Source organism: Balaenoptera physalus (genome assembly GCF_965194825.1).
Source record: "Balaenoptera physalus genome assembly, chromosome: 5".
Taxonomy (NCBI): domain Eukaryota; kingdom Metazoa; phylum Chordata; class Mammalia; order Artiodactyla; family Balaenopteridae; genus Balaenoptera; species Balaenoptera physalus.
The window spans coordinates 8,850,235-8,877,468 of record NC_138884.1 but is presented as its reverse complement, the minus strand read 5'-3'; the positions used below and the strand labels follow the sequence as shown (position 1 = coordinate 8,877,468).

General features: G+C 38.6%; 1 protein-coding gene and 1 long non-coding RNA gene across 2 annotated transcripts in view; both read right to left on the bottom strand.

Annotated features, from left to right (window-relative positions):
• LOC309660844 overlaps positions 1 to 27,234 on the bottom strand; it is a 398,319-nt gene that overhangs the window by 198,613 nt on the left and 172,472 nt on the right. The window lies entirely within an intron of this gene.
• Positions 153 to 8,056, bottom strand: SPP1 (secreted phosphoprotein 1). Its single transcript, XM_082461844.1, has 7 exons — positions 7,943 to 8,056; positions 6,755 to 6,822; positions 6,604 to 6,642; positions 4,149 to 4,229; positions 3,818 to 3,859; positions 1,953 to 2,246; positions 153 to 979 (listed from the first exon to the last, which is right to left on the bottom strand). The coding sequence occupies exons 2-7, from the start codon at positions 6,806 to 6,808 to the stop codon at positions 578 to 580; spliced, it is 912 nt and encodes a 303-aa protein (XP_082317970.1). The 5' UTR covers positions 6,809 to 6,822; positions 7,943 to 8,056; the 3' UTR covers positions 153 to 577.

Genomic DNA, 27,234 nt, shown 5'->3' with positions numbered 1-27,234 from the left:
TTAGCTCAGCCAGGGGCTGTATGTTTGATCCAGAAGGTCTTAGATTGCTGTCTACTAAGTCCAGCACATTAATTAAAATGATTACATGTATTAATTGCTAGGCAACTGTAGGGAATCAAATAAGAAATGCAATTGACACCACCAAACTCTCATTACATTCGAGATATAAGATTTATTCACACCAACAAAAATAATCACAACAAAATATAAACTAATTAAAAAAACAAAAGATCATAGTGACATGAAATTTTATATTCTCTAAGTGTGTAAAAGTTTTTTTTGCTTCTACGTAAACTTCTTTTCATAAAAGGGTAGCAAACATTAAAATGCAGTGATGGTTTGCATTTCTTAGATGGAAAGAACATAGGCTAAACCCTGACGCTTTTAGTTTACAAGGGTGTTACCATGAAGTCACACACTAAACTAATGATCAAAACCATGATCTGTTTCCAGATCCACACACATATACATTCACCAACTAAGCAGAGAAATAAGCATTTCATATTCTGTCCCACTCTGCTATAATGTATTTTTTCTTTTTACTAAAAGCAAAGTAGGAAACTGTATGTTTCTCCTTTTAGTTGACCTCGGAAGAGACACTATCCAATTCATGAGAAACGCGAAATTTCAGGTGTTTGTCTTCTTCACTCTTAAGGTCTGGGACTAGCTTGTCTTCCTGGCTACGGAATTCTTGGCTGTGGAACTCATGGCTGACTTTGGAATTATCCTGACTCTCAATCACGTCGGAACGCTCACTGCTCTCATCCTCGGCCTTCAGCTTGAATTCTTTGGAATGCTCGCGGCTGTGGGTTTCCACACTGCGGTCGTCCGGCTGACTAGTCTCCTGACTGTCCTTCCCGCGGCTGTCCCAGTCAGAAGACCTGTGGAGGCGCTGGGCAACCAGGATGGCCTTGGGTGCATCACCCACCTCCTCACTCTCCACGTGTGACGTGACGTCCTCCTCTGTGGCATCTGGATACTGAATCACAGCACAAACGGGAGAAGAATTCAATAAACAGCCAGAGATGGGAACACTGTAATTTTCTTCTGCTTTCTAACTTTCAGCCCAACGTATTCTCTAAAAATGTCTAAATTTGGCTGAAGCAAAAAAAATAATACTAGCATGTTACATTTTTTCAAACCAAGTCCTTTCATTATGTCATCTCCTCTAGTTCAATAGGTACATCAATTTTGTATGAGAGGAAACCCATGAGGAAGGTCTCATTATCTGTTTTACATAAAGGGAAAATGAATCGAAAGTTAAAAGTAAAGGGACTAGTACATGGCAGGGCTATGTGCTAAATCCAGATCCTTTTTTAATTTAAAAAGGTGAATAGAGGGTTTCCCTGAAGGCGCAGTGGTGAAGAGTCCGCCTGCCAGTGCAGGGGACACGGGTTCGAGCCCTGGGCAGGGAAGATCCCACATGCCGTAGAGCAACTAAGCCCGTGCGCCACAACTACTGAGCCTGTGCTCTAGAGCCCGCGAGCCACAACTACTGAGCCCCTGCGCCACAACTCATGAAGCCCACGTGCCTAGAGCCCGTGCTCCGCAACAAGAGAAGCCACTGCAGTGAGAAGCCTGCGCACTGCAACGAAGAGTAGCTCCCACTCGCCGCAACTAGAGAAAGCCTATGCGCAGCAACAAAGACCTGACACAGCCAAAAATAAATAAATAAAATAAATAAATTTTAAAAATAAATAAATAAAAAAGCAAATAGAGTAAGTGCTTTATAACCAGGATTTGGAAAAATAGCATTGTGATTGAGAGACAAAATTAGGGAGAAATTATGTGGACTTTAATACAAAAACCACCAAGTGGGAAAAGGTTTTGTATTCAATGATCATAAAGTAATAATACCTGCTGAATGAATGAACAAATGAGCATGCAGACCCTTGTTCCCTAGAACTGGGCTCTACTCATAACCATCTCATGTGTCTTGTTCAAGGATTTACCTGGACTTCAGACCTGCGGAACTTCTTAGATTTCGACCTCAGTCCATAAGCCACACTATCACCTCGGCCGTCGTATGTGTCTCCGGTCAGGACAGGTGGAGTGAAAACGGAGGTTGCTGGAACGTCAGTGGGAAAATCAGTGACCACTTCATCAGACTCATCAGAATGGTGAGACTCGTCGGAATGGTCAGCGTCATTGGAGTCATTTGCATCAGTGTCCTGGCTGTCTCCATCGTCTTCGTCATCCACAGTGTCTGTGTGCTCAGGGCTTTCATTGGACTTACTCGGGAGGGTCTAAAAATCAAGATGGCCGGAAAAATTGGTGTAAGGGTTTTTATTTTCCTTTAGCCTTTACGGTGCCTTAGCCTTTTACTATCTTTATTTAGTTTCAGAATCTTTTTTTTTTTTTAAGTCTTTATTGAATTTGTTACAATATTGCTTCTGTTTTATGTTTTGGTGTTTCGGCCATGAGGCACGTGGGACCCCAGCTCCCTGACCAGGGATCGAACCCGTACCCCCTGCCTTGGAAGGCGAAGTCTTAACCACCAGGCCGCCAGGGAAGTCCCAGTTTCAGAATCTTTGTATTCACGACAAAGCACTCAGTGGCTTTTAAGAGCTAAAGTGAGCATCTTCCAATTTCCCTTTTAACACAAGGATAAATGGAATCCTATTCTGAGGCATTTTTCTTGCTTTTTCATAAACATTATTTTCAAGCCAAATGTATGAGTTATAAATTTATATCGATAACATGTTTTTCCTTGTTCATTTTAGACACTATTTAATTTACCAAATTCAATAATGCAGTAAATAGAGATACATAATTGTGAGATTGTTTTTTTCTATGACAATTCTCAGGAGATCAGAGCATCCATGTATCAATGCTTACCCCCAAACCTAAAACTCCTCCCTATTAGCCTGGATAATCAAAAGGCGACTGTTATCCATGTGTATAAACTGCAGCTCAATTAACCAGTTAATGTCTATCACACTTCTGATTGCAAATATATTGGGTCATTTATCTCACTTTCCTTATTAGAAATTCTTAGCATCTTCAAATAGAATCTTAAGGAAAACAAATTTAAGTTATCCCTTTGCTTAGCAAATACATTAATAATTCCAATAAAAAGAATAGTTATTAAATAAACCATTATGTTAGCAACGGAAACGTTCCTGGAGTCAAAGTCTTGGCTTTGGTAGGCATTAATTAGATGCTTACCAGATATTAGATGACAGCAACAAAACATCTTAAATAAATTGCAAGAGGCTTAGTATTTCAAACAGCAGACATTAGTAAACATTTCCTGCCACACTAAACTTATTTGAAACCTGGTATTTCTGACATTTAGTAAATACTTGTGTTTTTTGTGAGCAAGTTTTAGACAGGAAATTTTTTTTTTTTTTTTTATGGTTGGCTGAGCTCATGTTAGGAAGGGAGGGTGGGTCTCAAGATGCGGGTTTTGAGGAGAAAGTTCCTAGTTCCTATTGTTCCCTTGGATGGTGGTGGCAGAGTCACTCAGAGAAATGAGACAAATATGAATCGGGCTACCAGGAGCCCATCCCATAATATTTCTCCTATACCCGCACCTCCACTCCACTCAGTAAAGGCTCTACTTCCACCATCCCTGACCTAGAGCCCACCATACTGTTGGCCCAGTATAATCAGATCTGCAGAAAGTTCAAGGCTTTGGGTAGGGAATGTTATGCACCCCTGGAATTTCAGGCCAGTGGATAGACAGGGCATTTACTGGAGAATTTTTTAATGGAATTTTGCCAGAATTGAACCCAGGCAATGCCACTAGGAGAAAGAGTTGCTTCCTTAGTCCCTCCCAGACATGATGGACCTTGGATTCAAAGTGGAACCTCACCTCTTGCTTGTTGTCAGCAGTTTCCTCAGAGGACACAGTATTCTGAAGAAGGAAGGGTACAAATCAGTGTACATCATACTCTCTTAACTTTTTAATTCAAAAGTTAGCCTTTTCCATACAAAGCAGGTCTTATTTTTTAGCCTCATTGGTGGATGGCTTAAGCGGGAAGACAACATGACAAATCAATTGGTGTCCTAAGTTCACGTTTACCAACACGCAGGAAAGACCCATTTAACAAGCCCAAATGGCCTGCTTGGTGGCTATTTTTTGTGGTGGTGGTTCTTTAATTGTGAGAATTTTAATATTTAGAATTAATTAAAATTAAAAATACCTGTGGTGCTAGGAAAGTCTGCTTCTGAGATGGGTCAGGTTTTAGCCATGTGGCTATAGCATCTGGGTATTTGTTGTAAAGCTACAAAAAAAGAGTTGCATATTTGTCATTATTAAGAAAAAGAAACAGGGATCTCTAAGTGATAAGCTGAAAAAACAACTAGACTTCCCCAGTCTTGATCGATAAGCATAATATGCATTATTCAGTCAACTAGAGCCTTAGCTGTATCTTTCATAATTTATTTTTTCTGGTAGAGTCATTTAACACACCGTTACATAGCACTTATCGTGAGGCAGGCACACTTTCAAAGTAATTTACAAATGCTAATTCATTTCATCCTGGGATAGGTATCATTATTATTACTCCCATTTTACAGACCAGGAGAAACTCAGTCACAATGAAGTTAAGTGATAGTAAGTAGCAGAGCCAGAGTTCAAATCCAGTGGCTGTCCACATTGATGATACACTGTGCTTTTCTGTTCCATGTTTGTTAGCAGAAATTACTCTCAGATGAAACACAGCTAAAGCAGAGGCGCCCTTAATTTGTGTTGATCTTCCTTGTTTCCTGTCTCTGTGGAACAAGGAGAAACTCTCTAAGGCTGTGCTGTCCAGTATGCCATTCTCTAGCCATGAAACACGTGGCTATTCAAATTTAAGTTAATTAAAAAAAATTTAGTTCCTCGGTTGCACTAGCTATATTTCGAGTGTTCAGTAGTCACATGTGTCTAGTGGCTACCTTAGTGGGCAGTGCAGAAATGTAATATCAACACCATTGCATAAAAGTTCTATTGCTTTAAGGTGCCAAAGACATGAATGGAATGGCCTTTCACTTGGCCAAGTCATTCATCTGGAAAATGATAATAATATGCTAGTGCAGAGGAGTGGAAATTGCTCTGAATTAAGTGTCATCTGGTGGGCTGTACAGCCCAGGGCAATCACTTCACATCTCTGTCACGGAGAAAAGTTACCCTGGGGGTTCCAAGAATTCCTTCACAGCCACAAAGGAGGGGAAGAGCAGGAAGGAAACCAGTCGTAGCACTTTGGGTTTCCCCATGGTTGGCTCTAACCAGAGCAGCTTCATATTGGGCTTCCATGACAGTTTTTGCTGAAAGAATGTGTTCCTTGACTAAAAAATGTGAAAACTACTGGTCTAGATGAGTTCAAAGTTTCCCTTTTTTTTTTCTTTAAAATATATATATTTATATAAATATTATACAGATAAATGTTATGATTGATTACATTGAACGTACATATTTATTCTGATGATACCTGTAATACAGGCTTTATCTGTATTTATAAGATAAATTTATAATGTTTAAAAAGTAATATGAAGAACAAATAGATAAGAAAAACAAACTAAAATCTACCCAGTAATCATATCACTCCTAGATAACCGGTGTTCATCTGCAGGGGTGTCTCTTTACAGACTTTCCATTTTTCCTACTAGCTCTAGATTTCTAGGATTCTAGAAGGTTGAGCTCTTCACTTATCTCCTAAATAACATTTAACCACTTATACTGCCGTGGCTTCATGTGCCATATTTTATTCTATTAAAAAGGCACTAATTGTTGCCTCAAAAAGTGTGATCACTATTTTCTCTGGAAATGTTAATTTTCTGGCTTATTGTTGTGATTCAACACTTGTGTTCTTAAATCACTTGGAAAACAGACACACTTACTTATACCCACTTGCACACCCAAACACACGCAGCAATACTTCTCCTAACATCTTCATTAAGCAATCTAACTGCAGTGACCCCAGGCAGCTCTATGTTGGCCTTTATTCTGTTTATCTGGAATTGAACTCTGTGTGCCTTTTTGTCCAAGCTCCTTGGGACAACGCCCGTTTGTTGTTTGGCTGGCATGGTTTCACCCTGTGGAGGGGCAGGTACATCTATGGTGCTGGTCGAATAATTATAATAAAGAATTTGATTTGGTCTTATGTTTGGCTAGAAAAATGTGATCTAAAGTCATCTGATAAGCACAATAGATACAAACAGCATAAACAGACTTTCTTTTTATAATGGGCTTCTTAGCAAATATCTTAGGAGATATTGTGAATATTATGGTTATGCCAACTCTCCAATATGTGAGGTGAATTTTAAACTTAGCTTGCCACTAAGTAAAGCAAAAGATGGAACTTTTTACTTCTAGAACAGTATGTTGACTCATGGAAACAAAAAGTCACACAACTTCATAGAACTCATTTTACATAAATGATAGGTTAGAGCATCATTTTATTATATTAAAAAATCTAGTTTGGTTTTAAGAGACTATATTAATTAAAAGCAATTCTGTGCTTGGTACTGGCCTAGAACCATAGCAGGCACTCAATAAATACTTATAAGTTATTTTGTTTGACTATGAAAATAAGTAAAATTGCCACACGTTTGTAGCACATCTTGCAGCAGTTGCAAAAATAATTTAACTATATGATAAACCTAAAAGATGCTCACCTGCTTTTCCTCAGAGCTGCCAGAATCAGTGTGTTTAACCTTGGAAACAGAAAAGGTGAAGAGAGATTACAGTGTGAATGTGTTCCTAGCACCTTGAAACACACAATTCATTTATTCTGAGGAATTTTCTTTAAGATTCAGCTGTACTCACTGGAAGGGCGGAGGCAATGCCCAAGAGGCAGAAGCAAATCACTGCAATTCTCATCGTAATGAATGTTCCTGCAAAATATTTTGTAAGAAATAGTTGATCTTTTCCTAGGTTAAAACAGTGATGCTTTTTTAGGCTACCACATTACAAAATCGTCACAAATAAATATATATTTTCTGTAGAAATACCCTCTACTTCTTAGAGAAAAATTTTCTTCTTAATATTATGATCTTTTGAGTTAGTATTTGTAATGCCACCTCCTCTATTCGCCATCTCTTCCTATTAGGCAAGGAGAGAGGAATTTTACAAGTCTATATTTATTCAACTTTAAAATTTAGAGTTTCAGAGATTATGCCGTTGCTATCTCACGTCACCAGCCATCTAAACCTAAAAACAGATCAACACTAATTGAGTTCAAATAATAAGCTGGAATGGGAATATTTATTTTTCAGAGAAGAAAAACACAAAGAGAAAGAGAGAAAATAAAACTGTGAAAGAAACTTGCTTTATCCATTTTCCAGCATGCATTTCAAATGTGATTTTCAACTTAAATTATTTAAAAGGTGTTACTTAGGTGAAATGAAGCTGTCTCTAAAGTTAGTAATTTAAGTAAGGTATTCTAGAAATTTGAAACGAAAAAGAAAAACACTGAAAACAGTCAACAGCTTTCCTATTTGTAAGTCTAAATAGTGTCATACAGGTATTTTGTATAAATTTTAACAGCTAAATACAGAGGTGAAAATACTCAGAAAGGTTTTGTTCCTTGAAAACAGGATAAGTCAAATCATTAAATAATTAGCATGATCATTTGTTTACATTAGCACTAAAAATCATTTTCCTTTTAAATGTCTCCACAATCATCTATCCATTTAAAATGATGTAGATAGAATCATTCCAAAGGGGCACAGACATTTCCTTTTTTTTTCTGATGGCAAGAAGTACTTTCAGTTCTTTTGAGGATGGCGTGGAAATATTTTTGAGTTTTGTATTCGACTGTCTTTCAAAATAGCCGGCCGCCTTTCCTGCAGGAGATCTGCCCTGGATCTGGCATGCTTATTCCGAAGACTAGGGCCGTTTAAGTCTGATGAACACCTTTTACTGTTCAACTCTCTCCCTTACAGCTTGACCTTCCCCATGAAATGAAACAGTGCCTACGTAGGACAGCAAGCAAGCAGCAGACTGCAGCCTTACCTTGGTCTGCGGCGGCGGAGAAGAGCCCGGTCCCAGGCGGTGCTGATTCTGTCTGTGCTCAGTGCTGCACTCTGGCCGCCTCCTCTCCCTGCTGCTGACAACCAGGACCTCTCAGAATTTAAAGGCTGCTCCAGACGTTCTCCCCCAACGCAGGGGGCGGAGAGATGTGTCATGAGGTTTTTTGCCACTGCTCAACCCACTTGCTCCTACACTTCCCCCTCTGGTTTTGTGGTTACAAAACAAACACATGCACACACACACACACACAGACTACTCTGCAGTTAAAACATTACTTACGCACAATATCATTAACCAGCTTTTTCGTGTATAAGACTGGCTCTCAGCATCCTGGAAGGGCATCGAGGGCGTCCCATAGAAAGGGAAGGAGGGAAATGACTAGTTCTTACCGAGACTCTGTAATTTCTGGATTAGAATAAAAATATAATCTAAATCAGTCTTAAATAAAATGAAATAGAATGGATTTTTGTTTCTTTTGGTTTAAATAACAGATGAAGGTAATATATGCAACCAAATTTGCCTCACAGTTATACTTATTTAAGAGCTACCAGCCTATTGTTCAGATACATACAAAGAATTCAGAAACCCTTCCTCCATTTTCACTTAAGCTCTGTTTTGTGATTTCAAGTGTGTAGCAGCCTGTCATTTAAACAAATGGCATTAGTAACATTAAAATCCAGGTTCACGCTCATTAAATTGGATTTACATTGACCTTTCAAGGACGTGGATTTTTGTCGCCCTGTTTGAATTGTTTGGAAGTGATGGATCTGCTAATTGCTATATAAAACAGAAGAAAGGTAATTTATTCTCAATGCGGCAGAAGTAAAGCAGCTTCTGACCGAGAGCAGGGTTACTGCTTGAAAGTGCTGCTTCAGGAGCCAGAGTGTGGCTTTGAGTTCCACTCTGCCACTGATTAGCTGTGAGACCTTGGGCAAATCACTTAGCCTATCTATACCTGTTTTCATCTGTCAAATGCACAGTTCGTGGACGTTTTGAGAGGTTAAAGTGAATTAGTATGTGTAAAACTAAAAATACTTGGCACATATATGCAAATACCCTGCCTATTTTAACCAGTGTATGTGTGTTAACTATTATTAAGATTTTTAGGAGGAGCAGGTAGTCATGATTTGTAGTACATTTAAATGGAATAGGTTATTGGAATGAGATCAGATGTAAGATTTTTAAACTGTGTACGTCGACAGGATAATTCGCACACCTCTGAAAGGCTGGATTAGATTTCTGAATTGTCTTTTTCTAATTTTTCTCCCAGGATATATGAAGTTGGTTACTTAATAAGAAAATTAAAAAGAAAATTCTATATTAAAAAAAAACTTTACAGGGTATTCAAAAGGTGTTTGAATGAAAAGAAATTACAGTTGAAGGTTGAATATTGGAACAGAAATTAGGGTTTGCAGAGCTCTGAGTCCACTTTAAATATTTAATATTGTTTTGAAATTACTTAACCTCTTCATCTACCTTTCTCAGTTGTGAAATGGAGATTGCAGTATTAACTTATCTCACACCTCCATTGTAAGAATCATGTGTAAAGTGAGATTAAAGTTAAATGTTCCTATTTATTATTGGTTGTATCTAAGGTGTCAACTCCTATTTACCAAGTATTGCTTTTTAAAAAAAATAAGTTTATTTATTTATTTTTGGCTGTGTTGGGTCTTTGTTGCTGTGCATGGGCTTTCTCTAGTTGTAGCAATGGGGGCTACTCTTCCTTGTGGTGCACGGGCTTCTTATTGCGGTGGCATCTCTTGTTGTGGAGCACGGGCTCTAGGTGCGTGGGCTTCAGGAGTTGCAACACGCAGGCTCAGTAGTTGTGGCTCATGGGCTCTAGAGCGCAGGCTCAGTAGTTGTGGTGCATGGGCTTAGCTGCTCCGTGGCACGTGGGATCTTCCTGGACCAGGGCTCGAACCCGTGTCCCCTGCATTGGCAGGCGGATTCTTAACCACTGTGCCACCAGGGAAGCCCCCAAGTATTACTTTTAATATAAATACGGGTGAATAATTTTTTGCAATGTTAACGTAACTAATCCATAGGTTTGTAGACACTTGGTGGGAGGAAATGTATCACTTTTAAATTGTATGTGTTTCTAAGCACACATTTTAATAATTCAGATGGCAGCTATCTCTATAAAATACAAAGCACACGGGTTATAACGTTGCAAAAACAGATTTCTTATTTCTGCTCTTAAAAACTGCTTTTTTCCCTTTAAACACATAAGCCACTTCAGTTTGTCAGATTGTCAGTGTAGCGGAGGGAAGTTCACATATTCTAAAAAAACCCCAAGATTTCCACAGGATCAACTATGGTTTACCCTTTGCCCGCGGGAGTGATTTAATAGGAACTTAGGAAGTTATAGGAATAGATGCTGCTGGAGCCCAGCCATCTTGAGATGAACCACATGACCTATAGGGCTCTTCCGGTCATAGCGCCAACGTGCCACATGGTGGCAGCGTTTCCGAGAAGGACTCCAGACCACAGTCCGGTTCCGTCAGTGATTCCGGCAGGATGGAACGTTCATGCGTTTAATGACTGAGCCGTAAAACAACTGTGAGGGCCTCCATTTCTTGGAACGTCAGGTGAGGAAATATTTCCCAACAATGAGCCGCTACACATTAACAGGGAACACAGAGGCCAAGGGAAAGCAAAGCATTCTTTTCTGCTTTGTTGTCTTCAGCAAACCCAGGTGAACGCCATGGGCTCCTTCCCCGTTTCCCACGCTTGCTCAAGAGGTTGCTGATTCCGAGGTTCACTCAGAGTAAAGGCTTGTGAATTCATGGTTAAAGAACGTGTCTGGGATGCTTCAGGGATGACAGGATGAAATGATTTGTGATAGAGGCAGTTCTGTAAAGTATGAGATGGATAGTGCGTCATTCTGATTTTTGGAGAGGCCCATGCTTCTTGCTTTTCGTCATTAAACATGCTGCTGACATTTTTTTTCCGAGTAAGATTTTCCAGCTGTCAGAATTAATGTGTTAAATGATTTGAATCGGAGAGGCTTGATCTGTAGCATTTCCACATTATTTCCATTCTCGATGAGGTTAATCCTGGGTTGTTAAAATCAAAAGGTCGACATGATCAAATTCCTTCTAAATCTTGTATGTGGAAAGGAAGAAGTTTAGTTGTTAAACTGGAATGAAGAGTGGGTTGTGATCATAAAATATAGACACTATAAGAGGATATGTGGAAACACAAAGAACATATTTTTTTCTCGAATTACATGAAAATTCTCATATAATAGGAAAATTTAAGTGTCCAACTGTTTTGGTGGACTTTATTATACTGACTTCTAGTTTATTTGGATATTTCTATTTTACTAAGTATAATAAACTATTTCAACTCTTTCAGCTCTGTAAATAATTATTTTTTCCCTTAAGTCAAGGTTCAGATAAAAAAAGCTGATCTTGGTACCATTGCCAATCTGTCAGAGAAGTTGGGAATTATATCTAATAAGAAGCCTACCACTCATCATTTCATCATATATAGACTAGGGAAGCAGGGATTATTTATTAGAGGGAGGAAAACAAGGGTTGAAAATAAGAAGGGTTTTTTTTTTTAAGTTCAGACATGAAAGTAGAACATTTCAGAAATATAAAATAGACGTGCCATAAAACTTTTTATCCCATTGCTCAATAAATTAGTCAACAAAATTTAAAAAATGGTCTTAAAAATGGTCTTACTATCAGAAACATTAACATCACTTAAAACAAAAGAAAAAAGTTTCATTTTAGACCCATAGAATTGTTATAGAGTAAATAATTCTTCAATAAATTGTTAATGATTAACCACTCAACTCTCCATCCATAGCAACTAATTCTGAGCATATGTTCTTGCTTATCCGTATAATGCATGGGCACTATGCTTGAGTCCATATATCGTATATATATATATATTTTTTATATATATATTTTTTATAAATTTATTTATTTATTTTTGGCTGTCTTGGGTCTTCGTTTCTGTGCGAGGGCTTTCTCCAGTTGTGGCAAGCGGGGGCCACTCTTCATCGCGGTGCGCGGGCCTCTTACTGCCGCGGCCTCTCCCGTTGTGGAGCACAGGCTCCAGACGCGCAGGCTCAGTAGTTGTGGCTCACGGGCCTAGCCGCTGCACGGCATGTGGGATCTTCCCGGCCCGGGGCACGAACCCGTGTCCCCTGCATTGGCAGGCGGATTCCTAACCACTGCGCCACCAGGGAAGCCCCCATATATCGTATATTGATAGCTATTATTTGCCAGTACTCAAGAATCTAGCAGTATTTCTTTGTTAAATTATCATCACTAACTTTGAGGACATTCTAACATTCTTTAAATGATAGATTCTTTAAAGTGGACTTAAATTATTATTTTTTTTCTTAAAATGACACCCTTCTTATCCTCCTGGAACCCATTTATTCATGAAGATCAACTAAGAAATTTACAACTTGTGCAGCCAATGGAGTGAAGGGGGCGTGGCTGAACAGCAAATTCAGTGGGATGTGGACAGAGAAGGCACAGGGTGGAGACCCTGTGTCTACACGGGTGTTGAAGGGATGGGTGTTTCGGGATTGGCATCAAACAAGAAGTGTTTCTTCCCATCCAACAGCAATCAAAGCAGCATGGGACTCTACACCTGCAGCAACGTGGGGAACAACCCAGGAGCCTGCAGTCAGAGAGGACCCAGAGGGGGGCAGGTGGAAAGCTGACGAGATGTAGAAATAGAAAGTCTAGCAGCTGCAGACCCTTGTAAGTTCTGGTCGCTGGTTGCCCACTAAGCAGCCAGTGACAGGCATTTTGCAGAATGTATTTGAGGGGAGAAGATCATTCTCTGAAATCAGTTTATGAGAATTCTTATTTAAAATCCGATGTTGGAGTAATTTTTGGTAGAGAATTCATTATGAGGTTGACATGAAAAAGTGACCATTTCTGTACAAAACAGAAGAAAATCGGAAGAAAGGGGACAAATACTGGACAACAGAGGAACCAGCTACATCAGGTATTTTTCTAGCCACACTTGGCTACGAGTTTTTGTTTGTTTTGCCAATTCCAATTAAGGAATACCTCACATGAGTGTCCCTATTCCATGGCATAACATTTACGTTTTTAAAAAACATTATTTAAAATAATCAGTGACTGAAGTTTGACTTCTTATTTAATGCTCGAATTCCTCAATAGATGTCAGGTCTAAGACATTCTTATCCCTCGTCAGTTTACGCACCAACAAATATTTATGCAGTTAATGAAAAAATTTAAATCTATAATAAATGTGTATAATTCTTATGTAAGTTGAATAATTTATGATGATTATTTTCTGTTGCTTTCATAAAACCCCCAATTGAACTTATCCTCTGGGTCGTATAAGAAGTTGCTATCAGGCAGAATGGATTAGGCCTGAGAACTTCAGGCGTGATTCCTGCAACCAAAGAAGGCTGGCCAGGTGAATGCTATCTTTTTATTTTTTTTTTAAAGATTTATTGATTGATTGATTGATTGATTGATTGCTATGTTGGGTCTTCGTTTCTGTGCGAGGGCTTTCTCTAGTTGCGGCAAGTGGGGGCCACTCTTCATCGCGGTGCGCGGGCCTCTCACTATCGCGGCCTCTCCTGTTGTGGAGCACAGGCTCCAGACGCACAGGCTCAGCAGTTGTGGCTCACGGGCCTAGCTGCTCCGCGGCATGTGGGATCTTCCCGGACCAGGGCTCGAACACGTGTCCCCTGCATTAGCAGGCAGATTCTCAACCACTGCGCCACCAGGGAAGACCCGCTATTTTTTTTTTATAGGACATGAGGTCCTCTGAGATCCAGCATCCTCTGTCTCTCCAGCCTTCTCTGCCACCAGCTCCCCTCCTTGTACACCACGGGACAAGCACACGGAGACCCCTGGCGCTCCCCGGTGTGCCACGCACTCTCAAGTCCCCGTGCCTTCTGTCACAGCACGTGGCCCCCATGTCTAGAATATCCCTCCAGTCCCATTCACACCAGCCTGTGAAATCCTTTCACATCTTTCCAGACTTAGTTCACATCAAGCATAAAGGCATCCCCTATCAAGCCTTTTTTGACCTAAATAGAAATAACCACTCCCACCTTTGTACACCTAAGGCACGCTGTGCACGATCTAGCACAGCCCCTATGATACTTCATTGCCCGACCACGCTTGTTTCCTAACACTAATAAGTCAAGTCCCTCGAGGAGCGCCTGGGTCTTAATTCACGTTCGCATCCACAGTTTCCTACTAGGACTCACTAAATGTCTGGGCAACAAGTGGATGAAGGCGCGCTGCTCTGATAATGCTTAAACCTATGGGGCCTGCAGCTAACACTTGCATTCACTATCAGCTCCAGGGAGCTGCAGCAACTGCTGGGTTCTCAGAACAATTTATATACACATTTAAAAATGCTATTGCAGGATTTGAAGAGCCAGGGCCTTCTTTCCTGCTCTAAGGGGTTTTGGCCAAGCCCTTTAACTTGTCTGGGTCTCAGGTTCCTTGATAAAGTTAATTGAGATGATTTTTAATGTCAGTTTCAGCTCTAAAGGTCTGCAATTTTATGTTTTTTTGAAATCCATGAGTAATGAAATATTGATATTACAACAGGAAGAGCAAACAGTTTGTAGAAATAGAGATGGCATCAAGATTGTAAGAGAAGTTCAGGTTAAAAACCAGAAGGGGAAGATTTGAACACAAAAAATCTGTAATGTGAAAAGCTGAAGAGTCTTCAACATGTTTTTGAGTAAGCTATCATGTGTGTTTTGCTGTATTTTAAATCATGGATAAAAAAATTAATGTACTTTTTATAATAATATTAATAAAAATAGAACCTTTTTTTTAAAAAAAGGAGGGAAATCACTCCCAACGTATGGCTCTAGCAAGTCAATCTTTGATGTTCTGAGAATTTTATATTCTTACCTCCCCAAAAATGGGTTTTCTAGAAGCATTTTCTCAATATGGGTCACATAAATTTCTTTCAGATTCTGTTACACCAAGAATAGGAGATCAAGGACAAAGTAACTGAAAAGGTTGGCTTGTTTCTTTCCTGGAAAATGCCGCCTGTGGTTTTAGGAGGCAGTTTCGTTGCCAAACAGATCAGGAACATCAGGCTTCTCCATAATCTGGAGGTGTTTTTAGACTTCCCTTTCCCACACTCACTGGTCTTCATCTCCAAGCATCTGTGGATGAGATTTGTTTAAACAACCTATTAATTTCACTTTGTACGTGATGAAATTATTCAAGAATCAAAGTTGGTGACCAATTTCTCTCCTCTTTTCACCCATTTCATGCTTAACAAATTCCTACTGCTTGTTTTTTTCCACAAGAAATACTTCCTTGTAATTTACCTTTTCTACGGTAACAAAGAGTAAGCCCAGAACTTCTGCCTTTGCTCATTAAAAGGAGAACTATTCAAAATAATAACAATAAGAATGGGAATTATATATGTTTTCATGGAACTCCTATAATGTACTAGATTTGAAAGTATATATTATGTCTAATATGCTTAACAATCTATGATTCAGTATTATGATCTTAATTTTTCAGTTAATTATAATAGAAGCCATCTACTTGCAGTCACTTCTATATACAGGATTATGTTCAATCTTTGCAAGCACAGGAAACTCTGCTCAGTATTATGTAACAATCTAAAGGGGGAAAAGAATTTCAAGAACAATAGATATATGTATACATATAACTGAATCACTTTGCTGTACACCTGAAACTAACACAACATTGTTAAATGTACTCCAATATAAAATAAAAATCAAACAAAACAAAACAAACAAACAAAAGAGACTGAATAATCTTGTCTCTAGTAGGTTCAAATCTAATAAAAATGTAAAGCTTTATTTTTCCACGTATGCTACCCAGCTAGTGTCATGGTATGGTCGTGACACAATGTGAGAGAATGTTAATACATCTCTCCTAATCTCACACTGTTATGAATCACCAATTCAAAATACATGATTGCTGATTGTGGGTTAATACCGTTAGCTTCACACTTAATACATATAATGACCTTAAATATTAGTTGTCTTGATTAGCTAAATTTTTTTTTTTTTGATTAGCTAAATTTTGAGTGAATTGCTCACCATATTTTAACAGGTACAGAAAATCTAGACAAAGGCGTATTTCATGGTTAGCCTTATGTCTTACTACATTTGGTACTTATAGTATCTACCATGATAATTGTGGTAGGTACCGCTGGCTGTGCACAGAAGATTCATATTCTTCAGAGTAGTTGCTGGGAAGCAGCTGCCCAGATGAAACTACATTTCCCAGCCTTTCTTGCACCTGGGTGTGGCCATGTGACTAGCTCTTGCCAATGGAATGTGAAATAAAGTGATATGTTTCACATCTAGGCTGAAGTGCCTAAAAACTAAGTGTGTCTCCTCCATAGTCTTCTTCTTCACCATTTGACTGAATGGAGAGGACTCTGAAGCATTTTTGGAGGGCAGAAATTCAAGGAGGAGGTAGCTTGAACTATCTGCTGACTGGGAACCCTGGTATTGGATAGTGTATGAACCAGAAACATGCTTCTATTGCCTTATGTCACTGTTATCTGTTATAATAGCAGGTGTTACCTTAATTAATGTAAACTTGTACACATAATAATGTTCAATCCATAGTTTTTGAATGTTAGTATCTGTGTGCCAGATCACTAGACACATGAGACTGGATTTAAATTGTGGTGCCATAACACACACACACACACACACACACACACACACACACACACATATATATATATGATTTCTATATTATAATTCTTATCTATATAAATTTCTATTCATTTTTGATTCCCCATTTCTAAAGCACTGAATTAGTCCTTGTGAAATTCTCATATATTAAAATCGGAGTTGATTATTTTATACAATAAGTACATCACTCAATTCTAAAAGGTGACGGTGTGTAGTACCAGTAGATATCTTAAGTGATTAGGATACCAGGTTTCTCTTGATCGTCTGTTTTTGTTTTTCCCACTTTTACCAGAAGAGAATTAGTCTTGATACGGGTTTTAGTGGATAGAGTCCAATGTTCGAAACCTGGGAAACTGAGTTCTTTCTTGATTATACTGCAAGCTCCATTAAATGTTGTTACGTTAGTTTGCCTATGAGAAGAGAGAGGCTACAGTTATCTCCCAGTAAATAATAAATTGATCTTGCAACTTCTGATTGTTCACACGGCATCATTTGCTTTTATTTCTTAATTAGACCACCTGTCTTTTGGGTACCTTTTGTTTTCTGGCCTTGTGTTCACCAAGGGGCAGACGGGCAAGTAGAGATGAAGTTAAGAGCAATTTACCTAGTTATATTTGAGAACTTGAAGTCGTGTTCTCTGAAGGTTTTGGATGACTTCTGTTCCCTGCTAGGAATGTGTTTACAGATTAATTTTAGTCTTCGTTGCCTTTTACCAGATCAAATATTGTGTAAGTGGTGAATTCTAGGAAACTTGAAGAGTTTTAAAACATTTCACCATGGTTCCCGCTATGGAGATGACCATAATTAGAGGAAACGGTAGGTTAAGTTAGAAACTGTGTATGTTTGGGAGCTGGAGTTTTGACACTTCCTTGTATAGTTCACTGACATTCCCCAAACCGTAGTGGTCTTTTGGTCTGTGGATCATAGCTTGGCCAGGGGTGAGCCAGAGTTCTTAGTGAGGCAGTGAAAGAGGTCGTGTATGGCATCTCAGCAGAGCTGGAACGCCCACTCATCTCGGTTGGGAGGAAGTGGAGGCTGGGATCAGAAAGGTGGCCTTTTCCCACTTTTAGACAGTGCCAGAGCGTCTCAGGCTGGGGTTTCACTTTACTTTGTTTATGTGGAGTTGGTTCAGACACAAGTGAAATTGTGGTGTCTTAACCTCTAGAAAGATTTCAAACATACATCTTGCTTCATCAAGCTTGGTCACTTAAGAATCCAGTTTATGTTTTAGAGATGATGATATTCTGAATTTAGAAAGATGAAAGTGACACACTTTCATTTAAATCTCATAATCTTTGAAAGTTTGGGGATGTAAATTAATGAAAACATTTAACTTCTTTTTAAGAAGAAGGATAAGAATCATACACACAGGAAGTCTATTTGCCTAAAATATATTTTACCTTCATAGTAGTTTCATAAAATTGGGCAACTCATTTAATTCTTGGGGTCCTGTCTTCTATCCTGAGTGCTAACCATGTGAGCAGGAGAACTAGGACTGGGAAATAAAATCAGTTAAATTTGATTCTACTGTACGAGCTACGTGTGAACCTATGGCTATCTGTGTGTAGCTCTTTCTCTCACACGAAGGACCGGAGTTTTTTTTTAACAAAAATCCATGAAACATAAAAATACACAATAAATACTTCAACGATCTGGGAAAAGAATGCTACGAAATTAATAAAACTTATAAGTGTTTGAGTAACTTTAGCACAAAAATAGAAAATGTCTAGTTATATGGACTAGACATGGACTTATAAGTATTAAATTTAGTTGCCTTGAAGCAACATAATTTTAGTATCAAATGCTTAAAAACACTAATTTCAGTCAATAGAGTTTAAAAATACAGATTGTAGGTACTTGTTTGGCTAATAAAAAAGTATCTTTGAAAAAAAAAACAGGTAGTAGGAATCCCAAAAGATAAAGAGGAGACCTCTATTAAAGATAGCATTTCCCAATCTAGTACTATCGTTCTAGTCCTAGAATCTCCCAAGCAGCTGGAAGAGGAATGGTAAGAAGACAAGGCATTGAGAAAAAGAGGGGTAGTTCTTAACTTGTGGTTCTCTTTTAGTTCTAAGACAACTCAGGTTCTAGATGGGCAGAAAATCAGTAAAAATGGCAGCAGTTTTGGTTCAAATAAAAAAAGATATCTTCTGTGGTAAATATATATATACCACGTATATACATTGTGTGTGTGTGTGTGTGTGTGTGTATATATATATATATATATATATATATATATATATATAATGCGATATTACTCAGCCATAAGAAAGAGTGAAATAATGCCATTTGCAGCAACATGGATGGACCTAGAGATTATCATACTAAGTGAGGTATTTGTCAAAGACAAATATCATGTGATGTCACTTATATGTGGAATCTAAAAAATGATACAAATGAACTTATTTACAAAACAGAAACAGATTCACAGACAGAAAAGAAACGTATGGTTACCAAAGGGGAAGAGGGGGGAGGGATAAATAAGGAATTTGGGATTAACAGATACACATGACTATATAAAAATGGATAAACAACAAGGACCTACTGTAAAGCACAGGGAACTATATTCAATATCTTGTAATAACCTATAAAAGAAAAGAATCTGAAAAAGAATATATAACTATAAATATAACTGACTCACTTTGCTGTACACCAGAAACTACACAACATTGTAAATCAACTATACTTGGATAAAAAGATAAAAATAAATAAATAAAGATATCTTCAATGATAGTCAAATCAGTGTATTCAGAAAGCAGCACGGGAATTGTCATGAGCTAGGAGATTTTTTTCTTGGTATCTAAGTTTTTAAATCAGGTGCCAAATTGAAAGACTTCAGCTGTACTCATCCTTTGTTTTACCCTTCTAGATCAGGCGTCAACAAGCTCTTGGGTCAAATCCACTACTTACTTTTGTAAATAACGTCTTACTGGAACATGGCCATGCCCACTTATTTATGTAGTGTCTATGGCTGCTTTAGTGCTACGACAGTAGAGTTGAGTGTCTGGGAAAGAGACCATCTGGTTTGCAAAGCTTAAAATATTTACCATCTGGCCCTTTACAGAAAAGGGCTCACTCCTGTTCCAGATGAAAGCTCTTTCCTTTTTTAATCTATTCTTTAACTCAAGCATGTAAGTCAGTCTCTCACCCTAGTTCCAACACTGTCATTTCTAGCTACATCAAGCCATTTTGTGGTCTGATGAACGGTATTCCATGTGTGGTGTCAGATACAGGGACCTGGCTTTGAACCATGCAGTACAATGCTTTCTCGTTTGTTTTCACTCATCCTGATAATTCCTTGCTTTCAGTCAGCATAGGACACTGAATCAATTGTATTAAGGATGTGTTTAATGATCTTTTGAACTCTTTCTGCTTATGAGCAATAGCTCATTAGACACAATCTTGTGAAAGTACTTGGAATTTCTGCCATGTGTAAATAACCCTTCTTACATGTGCTCATCTGACACCTGTCACTTTTCCTGCCTTTTCCATATAGTCCCTTGTGAGATAATTATGTAATGATACCTGTTGTTCTCATCTTCTGCTAACTCAAAATCTTAGTATCTTTTGTAAATCTTGGAATTTTAGTATGAATAATGATCGTACTACATTTATTAATGTCTTTTAAACATTTAAAGTGCTTTCAGATTGATGATATGAATTGATGCTTGTAATGGTGTTTGCCCCTGGGAAGGGGATCTGATTGGCCAGAGACAAGGATGGGAAGGAGACTTAAATTTTCACAGAAATAACTTTTATAGCTTTTAAATTTTGTATCATGTGTGCATTAGTTACCTATTACTGTGTAGCACTATTACCACAAATTTAGAAACTTAAAGTAACACACATTTATTATCTCAGAGTTTCTGTAGGTCAGGTAACCAGGCGTGGCTTTGCTGGGTCCCTTGTGTCAGAGTCTTCACAAAGCTGTAACTGAAGTGTTGGCCAAGGCTAGGGTCTCATCTGAAGACTGGATTGTGGAAGGATCTACTTCCAGGCTTACATGATTGTTGGCAGGATTCAGCTCCTTGAGGACTGTTGGACAGAGAGCCTCAGTTCCTAGTTGTTCATTGGCTGGAGGCCTTTGTTTCTCTCCAACATGACAGCTTGCTTCATCAAAGCATGCAAACTGAGAAGTCAATGGGAGGAGTCTGCTAGTAAAACGCAAGCCAGAATTTTACATCCTACACTTCTGTGGGACATCCAATTACCTCTGCCTTTTTCTGTTTGCTAATACAAGTCGTTAGACCATCCCACACTCAAAGGTAGGGAATTACTCGAGGGCATGAGTACCAGGAGTTGGGGATCATAGAGAGGCTGTTTTAGAGTCTGCTTGCCACAACTGTGTGTATTATCTATATTTAGTAAAATTAAATAAATAATTTTAGACATTCAAGACTTAAATGAAAAGTCTCAGTATAATGTGTGAAATATGATTTCATTTTTCTAAATAAAAATGACATGTCCATAAATACATGTATATCTATAAATGCATACAAAATGGTGGGAATGATACAGATCAATGATTAGTGTCTTTGTCTGTTCAAGGTGCTATAACAGAATACCACAGACTGGGTGGCATATAAACAACAAACATTTATTTCTCATAGTTCTGGAGGCTGGGAAGTCCAAGACAAGGCACCTGCACATTAGGTGTCTGGTGAGAGCCCACTTCCTTGTTCATAGATGGCTGTCTTTGTGCTGTGTCTTTACATAGCAGAAGGGGCGAGGGAGCTTTCTCGGGTCTCCAGTACCATTCATGAGTGATCCACCCTTATGACCTAAGCACCTCCCAAAGACCCTATCTCCTAACACCTACATACTGGGGATTAAGTTTCAACATATGAATTTTGAGAGGGCAAAAATATTCATACTATAGCAGTGATTACTTCTGTGGAAGGGAGTGAGAGAGGAATGGGTGTAAAGGAGCTTTCATAGTTTAATCTAGGTCTTTGTTTTCTTCCAGGAAAAAGGAGCTAGGGTCATTTTATAAAGTTATAGAGGATAAATGGCTTTCCAATGGCATATATTCACTTAATCGTAGGATCAGGACTCAAAACATAGTTTTCCTAAATGTCACAGTTTTTTTTTTTCCTATTTATTTATTGGATTATTTATTTATTTCTAAACTAAATTGTTTAAAATAAACACTAAACTAAATAAGTTCAGAAAACTTATTAAAATTATTTATGAGAATGATAGATATTAGTTTGTCTGTTGATTACTGGCTAATCTTATTGGGTGGCCATCTCTACTCAGTATGTCTGGTAATTAAGCCATTTTTAAAACCATGATAAAACAGAAATCTGTATTTAATCCTATGATGGGGTTACCTGATTTAGCAAATGAAAATATAGGAAGTCCAGTTAAATTTGAATTTAGTGTTTTGGGATCGTTTTTAACATACCTTAAGGTTTTTTAAACTATAAGCTATAATGAATGCTTAAGACTAGAATATTTTTCTGAAAATTGAGAAATTAAAAAAAGTTTTAAAGAGTTCAAACATTGCATTATTTTCTTTGAGTCTTCATCATCTTTTCTACTCTTCTGAAATAGTCACTGAAATCTCTCTGTGGACGTATAAAGAAGTAATGTAATTTTGCAGAATGTGATTTACTGGCATAAGTTAGCCAAATTTGACTTTATGAGTATATTCCAGGAAAACAGAAAAGCAAAACTCAATAAGGAAATAATCTGCAACTAAATTTCAATAAATGTCCCAGAGACAGAGCTTTGTGTCAAGATCCTTTGTACATTGATCTAGTAGATTTTTTTTTTTTCTGTTTTAAACACATTATTCCTTGAAGTTTATCTCGATGATGTAACATAATTGGATGACCGACCAATTACCGCATGAGTTCTAAAGTTCCACTCTTTTAGATTGAATAACAGCTCTCTGGTGGGGAAAAGGTGACTACGCGTAGCCGCAGAAAAGTGGAGGAGAGAACGGGAGTGTGCCATCCAGGGCCTGATTGCTGTCAGCTCCAGTCTTCTCATCCGCTGGGCTCAGCTCTGGATCAGAGGGAATGGCCCCGTGGGCTGCGTTCCCAAGCCTCCACTCATCCTGCCTTTGGCTCGTTTCAGTCAATAGATGGCGCTGACAGGAGATAGGCAGGCAGGAAGAAGGCAGTAGCCTGGGATTTCTCCTTCTCTCTCTCTGTGTCAGGCAGCATCTCTGACAGTGCCTGTACCTTCCTCCTGGCCTCAGCCTTCCCCTGGTGGCCCCAGGCCCTGGGCTCTCCTACCATTCCCATTCTACCCTCTGGTTTTGGGAGGGCAGTGGCCCCTGATGGTGTTGCCTCATGGAGCCTATATGGCATCTCAGATCTTCCATCTTCCATGGTATCGATTCCCTGTGTTAAAATCTTCCTGTTATATGTACTGGTTTCGGGTTTTCTGGATAGACCTTGCTCGATACAGGGAACGTGGAAAGTTTTAGGAGAATATCAGAAAATCAAAGATCCATGTTTCTTTCTCCTTGACATCGTCTTCAGGGTGTTTCAAATAAACAAATGAGCAACTGTTCCTTTAGCACTAACGCTTTCTCTGTTTCAAAGATCAGAGGCTGCTCAGGGTCTTCCAGAGCAGATGATTCCTAAGAATGTTTGGCTAGTAGAGCATGAACCTGCCCTTTTCCTCAAACCAAGTTTTCTGTTATTTTCTCTGGGAACACAGACAATTTCGCTTTTTTTTTTTTTAGTGGAAGGGAGAGGCCATCATTTCTAGGTCAATAATTCTTAAAATCAATCTGTGCAGGAAAAGAGAATAAAGAAAGGCAGAATGAAATGGGGAAAAAGAGTTCAGAGATAAGGGGAAGAAAACAGGAAGATGACATGGAATCAGATAATGTAACTATCCTCTCAGAGAGAAAGGCAATAGCTTTGATTAAAGGGGGATTAAAAAATCTGTTTTCTCAGAAATGTTACTCATAACGCTGTAGTTCGTTAACACATTTCAGATATTTGCATGAAATCGTAAGCCATAGGCATATAGGAAATGATGTTTGCTATAGACATTGTAAATACTAATAATCACCACCTCTCAGTGAACTCTTTGTTTGCCAGCAAAGGAAAGGAAAAATCTGTCATAGTGAAAGCAGTGAGCTTGACAAATAGGCAGCAGTGGCACAAACCTGATGGAGGTGAGGGGCCAGCATATTGCCTTGGTTTGTGTAGGTGTAAAACTCCTTACTCCAGAAAATTTACCTTCCATCTTGTGAGCTAAGGGCCTTATTCGCTGGCCTGTTAGGCAAGTCAAACCTAGAAGTAGAATTTATGTAAGTCACAGATGGGCTCACTGCTTTCTGGAATCAAATATGAACACCTTTCTTAAATGTCCCAAGGCGTTATTGCTATACAGTGTACTATTATCCTCAAGAGCAAGGGTTTTGCTGTTAGGCTGCTTTGGTCACTTCCTAACTGAAGCATCTTGAGAAAGTTAGTTAACCTCTCTGGGCTTCCTTTGTAGAATAGGGACAGAAACAGCACTCCTTCAGAACGCTGTAGGGAGGATTAAACATGAGCATACGTATACAACTTAGACCAGCACGTGGAATTCAGTAAACACTCAATAAAAGTTAAATACTATTATCGCTCAGAAATGATACCTGTGATTTTAGAGCTCTGTTAAATTCAAAGTATGGAAAATACTCTTTAGATAAATGCATACAGTTATATACCATATTAAATGTAGGAAACCATGCTGGTTTATAATTTCTATCTTACAAGCCAAAGGAGACGAAAAAAATGCTATATTGACAGTTGGGAGATTTGACGAATAGGCAGCAATAGAAAAACATTTAAAACATTGAAAAATGACATTTCTTTCTTCAGGAGCATTCTGCACATACATATTGAAAAGAAAAGTGACTGTATGTTATAGTAGCAGAGAAAGCAGAATAACTGGGGTTGGGGAACTTGCAGCAAAATAAAGTCACCACATTTAGCTGGACAGTATATTGGGAAATAGTAGGTCTGAAACTGTGATTAACATTCAGCTGAGGTTCCCTCTGTTTCTTGAGAATCTTAGCTCACTTAAGTCAAATGACATTTTTTTACAGATGGAAAATTATGACCTGTTTAGCATGTGTCTTAATTGGGCAACATCACCTTTTCCATGAGAAGTGTAAATGAAACTTTAAAAAAGTGTTTAGATAGAAAACAATTGATAGAAACTTTCTCTCTCTTTCTCTCCTTCTCTTCTTCCCTTTCTCCCTCTCTCTTCCTTCCTTGAGATGGGTGTAGGTCCCAATCTTCATATTAACAAATATCAATCCAGCAATAAAGGCTGCCAGCTGTATTTTGAGTGGACATGCATTCCATCACTATCATTGTTGAAACACCGATTTTGTAGCAGGTTCTGACCAAGTCCTGCTAGAGTGACTTTAATGGGGGATCGGGTCCATGTAGGATTTCCCATATGAGAACTCTGGAAATGAAAGACTTAATTGAAAATAGCTAAATGTCACTGTTTGTAAACGCATTCAGATTTAGGAAAGTGTAAATAACCATGCACGTGCTTTCAGGAAATTTATGATCATAAATTTTCCCTCTAGAACAAAGTTAATACTTGGTGGCTCAAATAAGCTGGTGTTCCCAACTCATCTGACTGAAACAAGTTTACAAGCCAGTGTGGGATGGCCCTATGAATCTTCTAGGAAAAGATAGGAAGTATTGGGTTAGCCAAAAATTTCATTCATTTTTTTCCGTAAGATGGCTCTAGTAGCACTTAGTTGTCTTTAACTTCATTCAAAACAATTTTGTTAGATTGCATGTGACAGCTGTCATATCAGTGTGCATTTTAAAAAAAGACATCAAAATTGGTGAATTTTTGTGTAGCCATTTTAGTATTGAAGATGGAAGAAAAAAAGCAACATTTTCGGCATATTATGCTTTATTATTGCAAGAAGGTAAAAACACAACTGAAATGCAAACAAAGATTTGTGCAGTGTATGGAGAAGGTGTTCTGACTGATCGAACGTGTCAAAAGTGTTTTATGAGGTTTCGTGCTGGAGATTTCTCGCTGGACGATGCTCCACGGTCGGGTAGACCAGTTGAAGTTGACAGCGATCAAATCGAGACATTAATTGAGAACGATCAACGTTATACCATGTGGCAGATAGCCACATACTCAAAATATCCAAATCAAGCGTTGAAAATAATTTGCACCAGCTTGGTTATGTTACTTGCTTTGATGTTTGGGTTCCACATAAGTTAAGCGAAAAAAACCTTCTTGACCATATTTCTGCATGCGATTCTCTACTTAAATGTAACGAAAAATTCCATTTTTAAAACAAATTGTGACAGGTGATAAAAAGTGGATATTGGGGACTTCCCTGGTGGCGCAGTGGTTAAGAATCCGCCTGCCAATGCAGGGGACACGGGTTCGAGCCCTGATCTGGGAAGATCCCACATGCCGTGGAGCAACTAAGCCCGTGCGTCACTATTGAGCCTGTGCTCTAGAGCCCGCGGGCCACAACTAATGAGCCTGCGTGCCTAGAGCCTGTGCTCTGCAACAAGAGAGGCCACATCAATGAGAGGCTCGTGCACCGCAACGAGGAGAAGTCCCAGCTCACAGCAACTAGAGAAAGCCCGCGTGCAGCAACGAAGACCCAATGCAGCCAAAAATAAATACATAAATAAATAAATATATTTAAAAAAAAAAAGTGGATATTGGACAACAATGTGGAATGGAAGAGATCGTGGGGCAAGGGAAATGAACCACCACCAACCACCAAAGGCCGGTCTTCATCCAAAGGAGGTGATGTTGTGTAGATGGTGGGATTGGAAGGGGAGGGCTCTATTATGAGCTTCCAGAAAACCAAACAATTAATTCCAACAAGTACTGCTCCCAATTAGACCAACTGAAAGTACCACTCGACGAAAAGCGTCTGGAATTAGTCAATAGAAAACGCATAACCTTCCATCAGGATACTGCAAGACCGCATGTTTCTTTGATGACCAGGCAAAAACTGTTACAGCTTGGCTGGGAAGTTCTGATTCATCCACCGTATTCACCAGGCATTGCACCTTCGGATTTCCATTGATTTTGGTCTTTACAAAATTCTCTTAATGGAAAAAATTTTAATTCCCTGGAAGACTGTAAAAGGCACCTGGAACAGTTCTTTGCTCAAACAGATAAAAAGTTTTGGGAAGATGGAATTATGAAGTTGCCTGAAAAATGGCAGAAGATAGTGGAATAAGAGGGTGAATACGTTGTTCAATAAAGTTCTTGGTGAAAATGAAAAATGTGTCTTTTATTTTTACTTAAAAACCGAAGGCACCTTTTGGCCCACCCAATATATCTGTGATTTTGAGCTCATAAGCGTTGAGCGGTACTTCTTCACAGTGAACCCGTTGATCTACCTACCTGTGGCACTTTAAGTAGCAGGCAGGCCATTTTTTCCCACTTTCTGTTTTATTTTACCAACAACAGCCTCACTTACCTCAACCATCAATGTTTTTTAAAAAATTTTTATCTATTTATTTTAAAACTCTATAGTGCTTTACAATTTTTAAAGTTTCACGCACATGATTTCCTATAATCCCATAATAACCCCCTTTTTTAAACCCTTACCCATTTATTGTTCCTCTCCCCTTCCCTCTCC